The sequence below is a fragment of the Podarcis cretensis genome, assembly GCF_951804945.1.
Source record: "Podarcis cretensis genome assembly, chromosome: 12".
Lineage (NCBI taxonomy): Eukaryota > Metazoa > Chordata > Lepidosauria > Squamata > Lacertidae > Podarcis > Podarcis cretensis.
The window spans coordinates 41,249,022-41,266,274 of record NC_137181.1 but is presented as its reverse complement, the minus strand read 5'-3'; the positions used below and the strand labels follow the sequence as shown (position 1 = coordinate 41,266,274).

Below are 17,253 nucleotides of genomic sequence, written 5' to 3'. Positions count from 1 at the left end.
TGGGTCCTGTAGATTTGCAAGATCTTAACTGTTTGTGTTGCATGAGATCATAATCAGCTGGTGATTCCTTGAGTGAGGGATGGACCATGGCAATGATTCTCGATTCTAGAACGGGGGTTCCCAGACTATGGTCTGGTAGTCCATGAGCTTCATTCAGGTAGTTTGTGGCATGCCTGTAAAAACACAATGAAAAACTGTACAGCATCTAGAACAGTGCATTACAACTGTTACAACAAGGATAAAAATTAAGTGGTCCATCAAGACCCTCAGCAATCTCCAATTGGTCTGTGGTGGGTGGAGGTTGGGAGGTACTGATCTAGAACAAAGGAATGGGTTCCTCCTACACAGGGCTGTGGACACCTTGTGGGTGGGGTTTGCTTCTGTGTAAAGCAGTGCAAGGAGGTGCTTTGACCTGCACCTAGAAGGCTCTTTATTTCTGGGTTCTCTTCAAAAAAAGAATTTAGGGAATGCACCTGCATATGATGTTGCAGAGACTGAAGGAACAACTTTCTGCTTAAACCCCTTCCTGCCTTAGGTGTCCGTAAACTTGCTGATATTTTGTCTGCAGTACTTGAGATAAAAGGTATGCCTTCTGTGGAAACTCACCTGTTTCATGCTTAGACAGTACCACTGCCTCATCTGAATTTAAAATTAATGGATCTGTGTACTTTATCTGCTGGATATAGTGATGGGTGTGATACCTTCTCCTACTCTTCCTTCCCTGCAGTCCTCCAATTGAACCAGGAAAAGGATAAACTGCAAGCCCTTACCTTGCTGATTCTGCAACACCCATGATTTCTCTTCTCTTTAGATGTTTGTGGTTCCTTCACTGCTGGAATGAAACAGGGCTTATTTTTATTGGCGCCTTTAGGACTAAGTTGTTGTGCTTTAAGAGTATTATATCTGTCAATCTCTGAAGGAATAAAACATTCGTCCCATTAGATTCCATTTTTAAAAGATAAGTACTTCCGTGTGCTTTGACTTTTAATTTTAGGGCTCTTATTTCCGTCAGCATATCTGAAACTGATATTGCTACCCAAGGAATTAACAATTGATCATAATGAAAAACAACATCCTGTAGACATAGGCAGTGCAGCCTTCCACATGCTGCCTTGTCAATTTGCATCACATCTGACCTGGGGCACCTCCTCTTAGAAGTACAAGTGCATTTTAGTATCTGTGTCTTTGTTCTCTGTCTCCAGAGACTGCTGCTTACCCCCATTCCAAGATGTCAGTTGCAATAGTGTCTCAGGTCATGTGTAAACTGGCCCAAGACATCCATTTTTTATTATAGACAAGAAGACCAGATCTTCTTCTTCTTCCATCTTCTTCTATTACCATATTCTTGTTGCTTGTATCCTGAGCAAAACAATGAAAGGGCTCGGCCCTCATTATATCTCTCTATTCCCTTCTCTTTATTAAAAGGGAATTAGAATTGCCAATACGAATCTATTAGAATTAGGCCATACGATGCTTATGTCGTCATCTGTGTGTGGCACTGTGATGACAGAGAGGTGATTCACACAAGACTTTGATGGTATGCACTGCCAGCACTGTTTATTTCATTTGGAGCTGGGATTGGGGGAGAAATGCAATACTTTGCTTAAAATAACTTTGATAGAACTTTTAATTTGCATATAATCTGGGTTTAGCATGAGCCAAGGGATTGCCAAGATTGCATCTTTGGGGCTCACATATCCTATATACAAATACTAAACTCATTCTCAGAGTGAGAGTTGTTGCGTAGCTAGAACAATACCATCTTGGCACAAGAAATGAGGCAGGAACAGGCTTGGAGGAACTGGGAGCCTGTGGTCCCAAACAGCCAGCAAAGACTGAGCATGCTCAGTGGGCACAGGTTGCTCTCTGACTGGCTGGGGAGTGTGATGGAATGAGGATTCTGGAAGAGGCGCTAGCTGGCTGACCATGAACAGGAACACTTCCCACTGCAACATTTTGTTGCAAGTCACACTCATCTCACATTATCACCTGCGCTCTTAATTTCCTACCCTTTTAGCCATGTTCAACAGACCCTGAACATATGCAGAGTGCCTTTCTGCTCCCACTCACTATTACAAGTAAAGGTAAAGGACTCCTGGATGGTTAGGTACAGCCAAAGGCGACTATGGGGTAGCAGCGCTCATCTCACTTTCAGGCCAAGGAAGCCGGCAGTTGTCTACAGATAGCTTTTCGGGTCATGTGGCCAGCATGACTAAACCGCTTCTGGTGCTATGGAACACCTTGCCAGAAACCAGATCACACAGAAATGCCGTTTACCTTCCCACCACAGCAGTACCTATTTATCTACTTGCACTGGCATGCTTTCAAACTGCTAGGTTGGCAGGAGCTGGAACAAAGCAACGGGAGCTCACCCCGTCGTGGGGATTCGAACCGCCAACCTTTTGATCAGCAAGCCCAAGCAGCTCAGTGGTTTACACCACAATGCCACCCGCGTCCCTTTTTTTACCCCATTCACTAGTTCCCATTCATGTGGGCTTGTGGTTGCAGGTGAGTAAGACCTCCCAGGCAGGTTTGAGCCCCCAACGCCTTTTTCTTTGCCATCGGAACTCAGCACTCATCACCACCTCCGTTGGCACCGACCTGCTTCTGCCAACACAGAGCACTTAAGAGCTTACCATTCCCTTAGCGGTGGTGAGATATGTTAAAACAATACCAGCTTTGTCCTGCACGCCCTCACCCCACCCTTCTGCAACACACTGTGTCAGTGGTTCCCTTTGATGCCAGCGTGAGTGTGTCTGTGTGTGCGCGCGCGCCTGCCTTACTATATAAGATTTAGCGAGAGGCAGCGTTACTTTCAACCCGGGGTCTTGGCAAGAAAACCCACGCAAAGGGGAGAAGAGGGAAGAAATGTGTTTTGTGTAGTACTCCTCGCCTTGATGTCACAGGCACGGCAAGGACATCACAAGGAGGAGTCAGATTACAGTAAGAATGGGCAGTGCAGCATGCAGCGAGAGTCAATGCTAAATCAGTGAGGGATTGTATCAGGGAGAAGAAGACTGCCTTCAAAGCCCTGATCCCAAGGAGGCTCACGCTGCTCACTCGCTCTCTCTCTCTCTCTCTCCGAGGCTGGGAAATTTCCACACTATGTAGTAGTAGCATGAAAGCGGCTCGCTCCGCTTTGCATCGCAGCACCTCGGCGCGGGAGCTAATGCTGAACGCACAGCGCGCGGATCCTGGCTGCATGGTTAATGAGAAACATAATGTATTTTGGTAAGTCTCTCTGCTGGTGCCATCCTTCCTTCTGCCTCGCATCTTCTTTCTCTCCGGCAGGACGGACTGTGAACGTTTGTGTGTGTGTGTGTGTGTGTGTGTGTGTGTTTCTCATTCTCCGTGGGTGCATTTCGCTGCTTCGGGAAGCCAGACCACTTCATTCACACACACACACCACACACGCGCGCAAACACACAAGCTGTTGCAAAGGAGGATTCCATTGTCTCAGGCTGCTCCGCACGCCTGTCTTTGCTCGTCGTGCCTTCGCTCTGTTTAAGCGCAAATAGCTCCGGCAAAAGGCGAGGATCGCCACCCCCGCTGGCGTCCCCTACCGCCCCCACCCCAAAATGAACCTGTGTGCCATCTGCAGCGAGGCTTGCGAAGCGTGGGAAGTTGGAGGCAAACTTAATGCCATAATGTACGAGCCATTGCCGCACGATCTGGGATTCTGAAGTCTCTGCGCAACTATTTTTAGCCATTCCCATTGAAAAGCCCCCTTTCGCTTCGATTCCGAGAGAGGAGAAACACAATGCCTTTCTTCTCTCGGCACAGCTCTTGGCTCCTTTACCGAATACTCCCCCCCCCCCCGCAGAGATTCCCAGATCTCTGGATCTTGCCAGCCCAGCGCGCCAGGCAACGAGCGCATGGTGGGGGCTGAGAAGGCTCCGGAAGGTCTTGGAGCGGTTCGAAATGTTTGTGCGGCGCTGAGTTCCGATGGGAGAGCTTCCTCGGGTTTATTAGCCGCAACTGACTGCATGTCTCCTAGCAGAGAAACATGCAGGAGCTCGGAAGTGTTTGTGTGTGTTTAGTAGCCTAGCACTGCAACGCCGAGAGCTCGCAGAGACCATAGGATACAAACTACAACTTGCTGCGAGGAAAGAATTCATGTCTTAAGAACATGAAAGGGGGAATCTCCTCTTATGCTGACTTGGAAACTAAGCTAGAGTTTATAAGGCAGCTGAATGATGTTCAGTGATGTACAACTAGAAAGCAGGGGAATCCTGGGCTGGTCAGCAGCTTTCTTTCATTAAATATTAAACCAAGAGTTGACTTGGCACTTCGAGGAAGTCTTCCTTGCGTATTCTGCTAGGTTTATGTCAGTTCCATTTTCATTTCCAGTAAATTCCATTTTTATTTCTGCTAGCACATGCCATCCTCATTCATTTCAGTATTTCATAGAGTGTTCCGCCACCTCCCCAATTTCCCTGAAGCAATACAGTAAATGTACCCTGTATTGAAAGTTGTCTGCACATCTCCCAGAAAACTTTAATTCCTTTGTAAATCTTGTCTTGTTGAAGAGGGGAAGTGTTAAATTCTTGTACATCGTTAGATGAGGAGGTGGGGAAGCAACAAATTCTTTTTATTGCTGCGGTGCCTGATATTGTCAGTTCTGTGCTTTCCAAAAGGTAGCAATGAGCAAAAGTATTTTTCCTATATGCAATTTTAAAAGTTGGGATTTCAGCTACCTATGTTTCTCTTCTTGGAGGCGTCCCCTTTAATAATGGTACTTAGATGTGCTGCTAGGGGAGCTATCAGGATAGATTTCTCTGTACTCAGTTTTGCAATAGTTGTGTCTTTGATCTTGGCAAAGACCTGTGATCAGTGTTACATATGACTGCAGCTGCAGGTTTCATTGACACTAGGTGCAAGCCATCTGCTCTGTAATGAATAAAATGAATCTTTTGGGATGTTCCTTTACTTGTGTCATAAGGGTCCGAGGGCTTAATGTTTTGTTCAGCATGGTTTCACTGTTCAAAGTGTCTTTTACTGGATGCATTGATCAGCCATTCACAAATTAATCTGGATGTGCACTCTGATTTAAGTTTTAAATTATTTATTGTGGAGCATTATCGTGTCACTTTATAGGGAATCTGCCGCCTAAGAGGGCTCAGCAACTAAGACTGCAGTTCGGCAGCTTTTGGGCATACTTTATTCTTCCTGACCTTCTTGTTCAAATAGGGGAGGGAGTTCCTTTTCAGTAGTAGATCATGTTCAGAGCACACAGCCTAAATCCTGCTTTCTTGATTTTCTCTAGCTATTGTGGAGAGTCTCTTGTTCATACTGACAGAAGTCTAAAGCTTATAATCTCACCTGTCCCTGCTAGGAATAGAATGAAACAGCCTTAACTTGGACAGCCTTGACCAAATGGAAGGCTGAGCACCATTCACGGACCCTTTCTTCAGGAGAACAATGGCATATAATAAGCGCACTATATTTAGAAAATAGATGTATGAAAAGCACGCATATATATTTATGTAGGTTTGCAAAACTGCAATGCTAGTTCTCTTTTGACATTTCTTCTTTCTTTTGCATCTTTTGGGTGGCTTTATGTAAAGTGTTGCTAAGCTATGTTAAAAGTTTTACAAGAGACAGGAAAATTTGTCCTGCAGGTAAACATTTTATTCACTTTACTAGGCCCTACCATTAAAATGCTTCTAATTAGGGTAATGTTATGGTACAGCATACCACCCACTGTGTTTCAAAGCTTGAAAACAGACTAGCTAGGAACCGGCCTCCTCTGCCTGCTCCAAACATTTCTATAGATTGTATGCACATTTTTCATGGCTGAAATTTGCTCCTGTGCGTATGTAGCCTCTTTCTAAACTGACCTTTGGGCACCCATTTTCATTTCTTAATAAAATCATGGATGTAGTCGATATGTGCTATAATTGATAACATTTTATTTTCTGCTCACCAGATGCGGATTGGCTTCATAATATTTTCATACATCTTTTCAAATGTCTAGAGTTTATCACTTTGATCTTCTGGTGGAATTGCAGCAGAATTATCTATTCCCACTGACTCTGTTGAGATTGGGGTGACTGTTACATTGTTTGTTTTAATGATATTTTCAGACTGAGCTAGCTGAATTTAGCTACCATGTGATAAAATGGAAGTTTTAAGTTGTGACTAACTTGTCCCATTGATTTCAATGAGACCTTCGCTCACCTTAGTCTGGATTGCAGGGGGTTGGTCTGGGTGTTCCTCAGCGTCCCTTCCAACTCTGTGTCTAATCTGTGTCTAATCATGGGCACAATTCTGTGTCTAATCATGGGCACAATCAGCCAAGATGTTGTCCTACGTATGTCCCATGAATTAATGGGACATAAGGAATTAGAGCACTGTGCTCATGTGCAGCTCTAATTCCTATATATAGCATAGTACATTCTTCTACCCCACCCAGCACAATATTGCCAGTTCTGACTGGCAGCCCCTCTTCCGGGCCTTAGGCAAAGATCATTCCTACCAAACGCTACATGATCCGATGTGGTTTATGTTGCGCTCATAGAACCTCTCACAAGAATCAAGCCTAAAGCATGTAAATATTGGCAAGTAATATTTGTAGCATATTTTACATTAGATTTGTTTTTTTTTAAAAAAAAACCCATGCACATCTGTCTAGGTTAATTATCTCAATCATTTAGTACTGGAAAAGGAATCTGCTGTGAACCTTCTCCACATGTTAAAAAAAGACTGTGGGTGGTTGTTACCTATGGAGGTAATATTACAAAGTGGTACCTGGGGACTTGCTCTACTCCTGTGCAGTAGATTCTGGTTCACACAGGAACACTGTTATGACTGACAGATCATTTGCTTCCAGTAGGCCTCGTCTATTTTAATAGATCTGACATGAAGTATCTACTACTGCCGATATTTATCCTTACAGCGCAGTCGATATTATAAAGTATACTCCATTCTCCCATCCTGGGCCGTCATTTAGCACTATTGCAAGGCCCCAGGTTCACCCGTGGCATGTGAGTTTGCTGAGGTTTAAATGCAACATGCGCTTCTTTCCTCGCGCTCAGGAGAGATGTAGCTTGAAGGAAAAGGCATTTTTGAGGGGGTTTGTGAGCCAGCCACGATGTCAATCAGAATAAATGCTTCGGTAATACTGCAATTACATGATTGTGCATGCTAGCTCTGAAAATCCTATAACCTCTGCAACGGAATGATGGCAGCGTGTATATAAATCACCCCATTTTGTAGAAATGTTCTTCTAAAGAGGGATGCTACAAGAGGAACAGCCTACTCTGGCAATGCTTTCCTCTTATTGTTTTTGCTGCAGTACTGCCATGTTTGAGACGCTTCCATTACTCTTGCTGTTCTCTCTCTGTATTTTACGGTGAAATATATAGCAACAATGTGCTTAATCTATCAGCGCCTATCTGTTTTGGGGGAGTGCACGGTCCTCTGTAAATGGAAGCAGCAGAGAAATCTGTCACATTCTCCCATGCAGTTTAGCAGTTACGAGGGCCAGTTCTCTATTATTGTGAATACAGTAGTGGATATGATCTTGTCAGCCTTCATATTCCTTCATTGAATATCACTTTTTACTTCTAACATAGTTTCGTAAATGAGAAATTCATGGTGGATGAGTCATGAGAGAAAATATGCCCCCCTCCCCACAAATCTCAGAGGCACTTTAAAGAAAATATATATTGGAAATATGAAATAAATCACTTGCCATTTCATGGAAAGTGCTTCAACAGTTCCGATTTGATTAGAAGAAGCTGCAGCGTGTATTGTGGAAGGTTATATACAGGCGAAACCTCCTCTTTCTAGTTCTGCTTATCTTCATGTATGGAAGAATGAATCAGAGCAAATCTTTAAGACGACACATTAAAAAATAAAATGCTTTCAGACACCATTTATACTGAGCTGTTCACTGCACAGTATTTTACAATCAGCGTAAGCAATAAAACTGGGCTGTTAATACATAATGGATGTTGATTGCGAAATAAGAATGTTTCTGAAGAGAATCAAGTTGGAGAATCATGAAATTCAAAAATATACCCCTTGGCATGTTTCATATTGCAAAGTGTAAAGTGTGTATTCTGAAATAGGGGGTAGATAAATACATTAACAGGGAGAAAGCATTTTGTGGAATAATCATTAGCAAGCAGAAACATTACAAATTCCTGTAGTATCTTCTGCTTACAAAGTGTTGTGGACATATCACATGCTTGTTTATTGGACATTTCTCTGGCTGTAGGAATTTTATGAAAATATGGGAGGTTTGTTTAAAAGATAAGTTACATGCATTCTTTTGATAATAGGCACTCCCAATATACCTCTTTGCAAGTGGCGAAATTGCTCAAACATATTAATTGACAGTTTCATGCTTCACAGTGGCTTCTAACCTGAAACATTTATTCAAACAAAATGTGATAGTGAAGAGCTGTATTTTCCTTAAGGAAATTTCTTACAACTGTCATTAGCACCACATGCCATAATATACTTCCCCACTCCCAACTGGAAACCATTATGCTATTAGTACTACTAATGGTACTATGCATAAAATTATAGTAAGCAGTACTTATACAGTAATGCTCCTTAGGGATTAAAGTTTTTCCACATATATTGTTTCATGAAACCTTCCTTTAGCCTTTGTAAGGTAGACCAGTATTATTAATTCCTTCTTACTGTTTTCCAGAGGCTGAAGAAATAATGGCCTCCTTAAAGTGACTTCATGAGTAAAACGGAAATCTGAACCCATGATTTCAGGGCACATAGCTCATGATATTAACCATTATCCTTCCATAGGATTATGCGATGGGCATTGACTGTTATGTACAGCAGTGTTATTTTTCTAGAAAAAGAGGTGCCAGAACTCACCATGAACACCTTCCTCGTTCTCTTGGAACGGCAATGGTGCCCACCTGAGAAGTGCTGGAATTAAGTTCCAGCAAGTTCTGGCAGAAAAAAAGCCTTCATGTACAGTAATATATATTGAAAGTTAATAGTATTTTGGTTTATGTTTCTAATTTGTGTATGTCCAGTATATATATATATATATATATATATATATATATATATATATATAATCTGTGATATACTTGGTAGTCATTCCTCAGAGGTTTTAGCAATCCTTTAATTGTTACAGATTATTCAATATATCCACAATGTCTTATCTCCTTTAAACAAAATTCTGTGAAGGAGATCACAACTCATATTTGCTCAGATATCTGACCTTGAGAAGAAAATATTTGCATTTTACATTAGACTGTGAAATGCTCTTAACATTCAGTAAGAACTGCATTGTCTTGCTTTTTGAGAAATGGGCTATTACATATAATTTGCTGCAAAGATTAGTGTTACAACTGAATTTCACAGATGAACGGCAGCCTTAAGAGGAGAATAAGAGACCTTATTCTGGACAAAAATACCCAAGACCCGAAGCCCTCAAATCAAATTGCTAGGGCTGAGTATGGAAAGATGCTTCACTCAGTTGCCTCATTAACCTCGTTATATGGAAGGGCACTGGAGCACAGGTCAGCCTGGTTTGAACACAATGGTTGCCTAACAAATATTTGAAATTGCAGCCTGGTTGTATGAAATTAATTTTGGAGATGTTGCTACAGAAATATTGCTGTTCCCTGTGTTGTTTGGGACTGCTTTCCCCAGTTTTTACTGCCCTCTGTTTTGTCATGTGTTTGGGTATGTCAGAAGCAGTTCCAGACCCTTCAAGTGTCCCTATTTTCCAGGGACACCCCTGATTTAGAGAAGCTGTCCCAGTTTCTGATTTGATCCTGGAATGTACCCTCTATCCTTAAAGGTAAAGGGGACCCCTGACCATTAGGTCCAGTCATGACCGACTCTGGGTTTGCGGTGCTCATCTCGCTTTACTGGCCGAGGAAGCTGGCGTACAGCTTCCGGGTCTTGTGGCCAGCATGATTAAGCCGCTTCTGGCGAACCAGAGCAGCACATGGAAATGCCATTTACCTTCCCGACATATCCTTAGAATGTCCCTATTTTCATTGGATAAATGTTGGAGGGTATGGAGTTATATAACTCCTGAGCCATCTGAAGGCAGCCCTGTATAGGGAAGTTTTTTAATGTCTAATGTTTTATTATGTTTTTATATATGTTAGAAGCTGTCCAGAGTGCTGGGGCAACCCAATAAGATGTGTGGGGTAGAAATAGTAAAACGATCATTATGGGATGTTCCTATTTTCATTGGAGAAATATTGGAGAGCATGCAGTTTCCCCCTCCTGCCTCCAACTCATTCACAATTTATTCAATCCCACATACGCTTGTACATTACATAAGCTAGTCCTTGGATCTCCATTAATTTTTGTTAGCTCAAGTAGTGTTCAAAGCATCTTACAGAATGTTTAACAATACCATACTACTTTTCAAGATGAGATACAAAGAATAAACATGAAATGAAGCTAAAGGTCATGTATTTGCATGAAGGCCAAGCATGCTGAGAGGAGCTCCATGGCTTGAGCCCTTCTGTCCTGTCGTATCTATGCACTAAACGGTCCCTGTGCCGTGCTTTTTCTACAGCAGCTTTTGGCTTGAATCTAGAACAATTGGCAGCAGGATGGAGGAGCTCAGGCAAGATACAGGCAGAAAAGAGCAGATTTAAGATTAGGTTCCAAAGGGCATGGAGTGGATCCCTGTGATAGCTTATGTTGTCCTGGAAGAGCTCAGCCAAGCTCAGTTGGAGAAGACCTTCCAGATGCCTTGACGTCCATTCTAAGCAGAGTTGGTGGAAATCTGGATTGAAGCTTTGTGATGAGGCCTTGTGGGGTGGCCTCTAGGAGCACTTTCTGCCTTCTGTGAAAGGAAGGCCCTAACATGGCCATCATGTTATCAAAGCAGATGATTTTGACTTCTTGTGTGAAGGGTGTCAAGTCTTCAACCTCAGGACAGAACGTGGATTATTCCTTCCCAACATAAATTGCACCCCTCTTTGTGAACCATAATCTCCAGATTCTTAGCTTTTGTGCTCCCTGTTTCAGTGTTCTAATTTGCTCTTCACAAACACACACACCTGGAAAAATTCCTGTTCTCTAATACAGTGGTACCTTGGGTTACAAACACTTCGGGTTACAGACTCCGCTAACCTGGAAGTACTACCTCGGGTTAAGAACTTTGCTCCAGGATGAGAACAGAAATCGTGCTCTGGCTGTGCGGAGGCAGCAAAAGGCCCCATTAGCTAAAGTGGTACCTGAGGTTAAGAACGGTTTCAGGTTAAGAATGGACCTCCGGAATGAATTAAGTTTGTAACCAGAGGTACCACTGTATAGCCATGGGAGGGCCTGAGAAATGTGGAGATTTTGGAAGGCTCTTTCTAACCTAGAACTATAGGCTTTCCTGATATCAGCCTTAAAAGTCATATCTGAACATGATCCAGACTACTCTGCTTATTTTTCCACCTATGAGAACAGTAAGATTGGCAGGCACATGGGAGAGGCTTTCTTATTGATGGCCTGATCAGGCAGGTCACATCCATATAAATATGGAAGAAAGCCTTCAAGACCTATCTTTTCTTTCTACACTTTTTGGGGGAATGATTGTAAGGAGGCTACTGATGTGATGTTTATATTCTGTTTACACACTATTTTAGGTTCTGTTGGATTAACTATTGTTAATGCAGTGGGATAATATTATTGGTAGTTCTTAAACTTATGTATTTATGCATTTTTATATGTTTAGCTCATATGTTTGTAGGTCAACTTGCGAGAAATATTTTTAAAACTAGTAACACACACACACCTGCACAGAAGGGAAGGAAGATCTGTTTCAATTCTCATTCTCTCTCTCTCTCGTAACCTACCCTGCACAATTTTGCTCTGCTATACTCCATATTTTTTTGTTTGAATTTAAACCCTATTTTGTTTGGTGATACTGCTTTCAGTAACTAGTTTCCGGCATATGCAGTCATAGAAGTCACCACAAGATGTGACAAAATGTAATTTGCAAAGATTTCTACATCAGCATGTAGATGATTTCATTCATTTGTCCAAACATTGCTCATTAGGGAGAACATAGAAACCACCCTGAAGTATTTTCCTAGAAAAGCAGTATAATGTAAAACGAATGAATGAATAAAATGTGTAGCTACCGCTAGCAGGCACCGCGATTATCAACAGCGCAATTTTGTAAAGATTCAATGCTGTTTCAGACCCACATTAGAATGGTAGCTGCTTCCAAAAAACTTCACATGAAGTTTGTTTCATAATTATCATGGAAATAATTACTTCAAAAACAAACAAAACCCCAAACAAAAGCAAATTGAATGCAGCAGGACCTGAAAGACATTTGTTCTGCTTTCATAACTGCCAAGAGTTAGGAAAACAGGAACTTGCAATATAATATGTCAGATCACTGGTCCATCTAGCTCCGTATAAACTGACTAGCAGCAATTCTCTAAGATATTGGACAGGAATCTTTTCCATCCCTACTTGGAAATGTCAGGGATTGATCCTAGGACGTTTTGCATACAGAGCATTTGCTCTGCCACTGAACCAAAAACCCTCCCCTGTAGTCACATTTGACTGCCGGTATGAGATAAAGGCTTCATAGTATGAGTCTGAGACGCTTGCAAGGAGATTTGCCTGCAATGGCAATAGACCTGTGGTTCCCAAACGTTTTCTCCCACTTGAAAATGGCTGAGGGTACTGGCAGACCACTTCATGATTTTTTTTCTTCCTCTTGTCTCAATTATAATGTATAATTATTTACTGCATGCTGCAGACCACCTGAATGCAGTCTGTGGACCTCCCTTGGATGAATGACTTGGAGTAGAAGCATTTTTAAGTGTAGACAGATCAGCCGTGGGGTTCTGGTGTTTTTCCTTTGAAACAAAAACAGTGGCACCTTGGGTTACAGACACTGCAGGTTACAGACACTTCAGATTACAGACTCCACTAACCCAGAAATAGCACCTCGGGTTAAGAACTTTGCTTCAGGATGAGAACAGAAATCACACGGCGGCAGCGGGTGCCCCATTAGCTAAAGCGGTACCTCAGGTTAAGAACAGTTTCAGGTTAAGAACGGACCTCCGGAACGAATTAAGTTCTTAACCCAAGGTACTACTGTAAAGGGTTGAGGCTGGGGGACATGCACTGAGGATGGTCCCAGTGGCCCATAAAAACCTAAATTAAATCGCATTTTAAATAAAACCAAATCATGCAAGATAAGTCTATTAGCAGTGGCAGCTATATGGATGAACTGCTAAGTCAAGACACCGTGTAACTGAATACAAACCATGGTTGTGTGTTCCACTGCCATAATGAACTCCTGGGAAGCTTATTGGAGCCAGGTAGCCTGCCATGGGAAACACATAGAAACATAGAATTGTAGAGTTTTATTTATTATTTTATTTCTTAAATTTGTACATCACCTTATACCTGCAGGAAAGGACCCTGAGGGTCATCTTGTCCAACCCCCTGCAATGCAGGAATATGCAGCTGTCCCATACAGGGATCAAACCTGCAACCTTGGTGTTATCAGCAGCACACTCTAACCAACTGAGCTATCCAGGCCATGTCATAGGATTGGAGGGCCCTTTGTCTGATCCACCAGCAATTCCCTCCCTGTTCTTAAACTGTAGCTCACCCTGGATAAGAGTGCTTTGATTTGGGCACTGTTTGCCATTTCTGCCCCACACTACATTTAAGTCACCCCAGGGCTTTTGCAGGTACAATTCATCTTTGTCCCTTTGGACCTAGGCTGTCCAGTGAAGCAGTGTCAACGCAAGTCCTTGGGCAAGGCAAATGACAGCAGAAAATGACCATAGAGGAGAACCAAACACTCCCCAGACCAGCTATTTTCTTCTCCAGTCATATCTCTGCAATCCCAAAGCAGATGGGAGCGGCACGCGCAACACAAACACAAGCTCCATTTGAGGTTGATCGAGTAACAGTGGCAAAGAGCTGCGTGGAGTGAGGAATACACTGCCCTATCCAATGTGTCCTCTGCCTTAGGCTTTCCTGGATGTTTGATGATGCAGACCTGGCTTCCTTCAATTCCTGCACTGAGTCAAACATGGACAGGTTTCAGTGCACCTGTACAAGCCCCACATGCCACAGACCTGCTGAGCGAGCTGCCCAACGGTTGTGTCACAGGAAGCTCCACTATTCTTTGTCTTTTCATTTTTTAAAAAAAATTGCCAAGTAGAATTGACACACACAGGCATACTTATCACTTGATGACAGCAACGCAAAACAGTTGTTTGCATATGTGAAATACAGATTAAATGCCACAGGCAGAGCTTTCATAGCAATTGACCCCAAGATGGAGGCAGTTCACAGATTTGGTAGTGAGGTATTAAGTGCTCTATCTTCGGGTGATAGTGACTTTATGAGCTGACACAAATGGGCCCATGTGAGATATTTAAATTTGCCTGTTTTGAAAGCTTATCAGTTCTGATCACCGAGAAAGCTTCTCTCTGTAGGAAAACTCTGAGCTTCTATGTGCAAAATTCTCACTGCCCCATTGCCTCCTCCAATTAATCATCATCTCCTCCATTTCCAGGGCACATCTAGGTTCCCATGGAGCCCTGATTTGCCCTGAGATGGGTCTACTGCATCTTCTGCTGGGGTTGGGGACCTCAGGTCTGGGGGGCAAACATGGCCTTCCTGGCTTCTCTGTCTGACTCTTGGGACTCTCCTGAGACCACAGCCCTCACGGGTCCTGCTCCATGCTCCTCTTGAGTGGTTTTGCCTAGCTTGGATTTGTCCTTGAACAAATCCAATGCCTCTTGCTTGGCTAGGTGGATGACCAAGAGATGTGTGAGTGTGCGTGGAAGATAAGCAACTGTAAAAAGTCCACATTTACGTTCATTGCTTTGCTTACTTTTGTCTCTGGCCCCCTGTACCACCGGCATGTGGCCCCCAAACGATTGACCAAGTGGGAATGTGGCTCTCGGGTTGAAAAAGCTATCTCACCTCTGAACTAGATTTCAAAAGAACACCTGAGAAACTCAGATTAAAAGAGGACTTTTTAAGTACGTGTGTGTGTGTGTGTCTGTGTCTGTATACAATCCAGTTCAACAGGACAGAAAGCAGTTTAAAAGTGCCTTCCTTAAAATGTAATCATATCTGATGCCCGGAACACATTCCACCCTAATTGCTAGGGTGGTTAGCTAAATGCTAACCATTCAAAATAGTCTTACATGGAGCTTGTCTATTTCAACTGATGTGTTTGTGGAAAATGGTATTATTCACCGTGACTAATAGTATGAGAATCTGGATCTTGGCTATTACATGCAGTTTGAACAACTCCTTGATTGTTTTTTACACCCTAAAGTCTTTCGGTTTTTAATGGCAATTCACACCAGCTACAATACCGAGAATACCCTGTGGTGTCTGTTAGCAGTACATTTAGAGCTAGTTGATATTTTAGCAGGGCTCTTTCAGATCCATATGCTTTACTTCAATCAAAAAATTATATTGCATCTGATTAATATGGCCTATCTATAGTGGTGTAAAATTGAGAAACGTGTTTATCTTTTTTTAGATCCTGGGGAGAAGGCTTTCACATTTTGGATGAGCGATCAGGAAAAAAAGCCCCCCCCCCCTTCTTGACCTTGCTTACTATTGAGTGTAGTAACTCATGAGGACAGGAGATGATAATGCTTGTGTTTTCCAATACAGTACCCCATCCTTATGGTAAGGATCAATAGATTTAAAAGCGGAGCTTTGACAAGATTTTTAGCTGTAAATGCAGAAGGAAAATTGGCAAGCAACTTACCTTGGCAGAGCATTCAAGATCCCTGGATTTTGTTTTCACTTAGCTGAGTCACTATTCAGCACAAATCGGAGCCACTATTATCTCTACAGTCCAGTGTTTAGCAAATGGGTTATTGTTTGTCAACATTGCCTGTGGAAACCAATCCAGTCACTTTCTGTCAAGACTCGCCATTTATCAAAAGCATTTATTCTGTCAAGGATTTGACTATTAGATGGAAAGCATATTGTTCTAGCATTATTGGCAAACGCTGCAGCTGGAAACAACAAACTGTATGCCAGCTGTGTGCCTACATGAACTTACCTGCAGTTGAACAACTTATAACAACCTAAATCTTATGGGCATTTCTGTGGTAGTTGCATCACTGGGGGTGGTGTTTTGTTGTTGTTTTTACAGAATATGGTAAGATCATTTGTTTACACCACCAACACCACATACCTTTGGTACCATAATGGCATGTTCTAGGACTTTGTGGTGGTAGAACAATTAGAAGAACCACCTCTACACACTCACTTGCTGGTGCAAGCCAGTCTTAGGATCAAGTCATAAGACGACCCATTAGGAAGGGAATACTGCAAATAGGAAAACAAAAATCTCTTACATTGCTAAACTTTACAAACCTCACCATGATACGCTTCTAAAGTCTTTTCAGAACACATACACGGATATATTTTGCAACAGCCTTAATGTCCCCGTACGATCCAGAGTAAGGACATTGAAGATATAGATATATTTGTATATATAAATATGTATTCAGTACCTTATTTAATCTATCAATTATAATTGATTTGTTCAGATTCATGTGACTTTTAACACCTAAAGCTTGTGGAGTATGAAAACCAATTATTTATATCACAGTGTGTTTGGCAGAAGAATTCTGTCTCCAGGTCCATTCAGTCCTAAGCTTTTTGCAAAACCTGCTGTTTACATGAATCAGTAGCTATTCTAGGTTTACATCACTTGATGCTTTACATCATATGCTAGGTTTACATCATAAAGGAAGAACAGAAAACAATTTGTTTGGTTTGCCTGGCATTCCTAGGGCAGTTGGCCTAAGAAACTGCCCTACACAGAGTTAGAGCAATGGTCCTTTTATCTCAGTACCATCTGCACTGATTGCCAGTGACTTTTACAGAATTTCACACTAGTGGTGATAGCCAAAGAAAGTTGGGTTGTGCTTCAAAATACCCTACTTGAATCTGAAATGTAAACTATGCCACTTATACCCATGTTCTTTTGGAACTTGGATCTCAAAATCAAAGTCAATATCCAAATTTTGAGTTTCTTAAAAATAATCTAAGATGTAGAGTCTATTCTTAGCACTAAGCAGCAGCTGGAAAACTAGTGATGGCGAGTAACCTCTGGATTGAATTGGATTTTCTGAGCTTTCTCAGAGAAGGTTGAAATTTTCTGTGAGGTTGCTTAGTCCAAGGAAGCTTAGAAAGATACCCATGGGAGATCTTCCTCAGTACTTTTTTATGACTGGTGTGTCGTCCTCCCAAATGGCTTAAATGTTATTTGACAACTGCAGAGATTTA

The 17,253-nt window shown here is 42.2% G+C and overlaps 1 protein-coding gene across 11 annotated transcripts in view; it reads left to right on the top strand.

Annotated features, from left to right (window-relative positions):
- Positions 1 to 17,253, top strand: part of ZNF385D (zinc finger protein 385D) — a 421,068-nt gene that overhangs the window by 230,855 nt on the left and 172,960 nt on the right. The window contains exon 1 of one of the 11 annotated variants that reach the window (XM_079947332.1): positions 2,785 to 2,943. The exons of the other annotated variants lie outside the window; for them this stretch is intronic. Coding sequence (XP_079803458.1) covers positions 2,898 to 2,943 — 46 coding nt within the window. The 5' untranslated portion in view covers positions 2,785 to 2,897. Of the gene's footprint in view, positions 1 to 2,784; positions 2,944 to 17,253 lie in introns of those variants that run through there. 11 annotated transcript variants of the gene reach the window in all.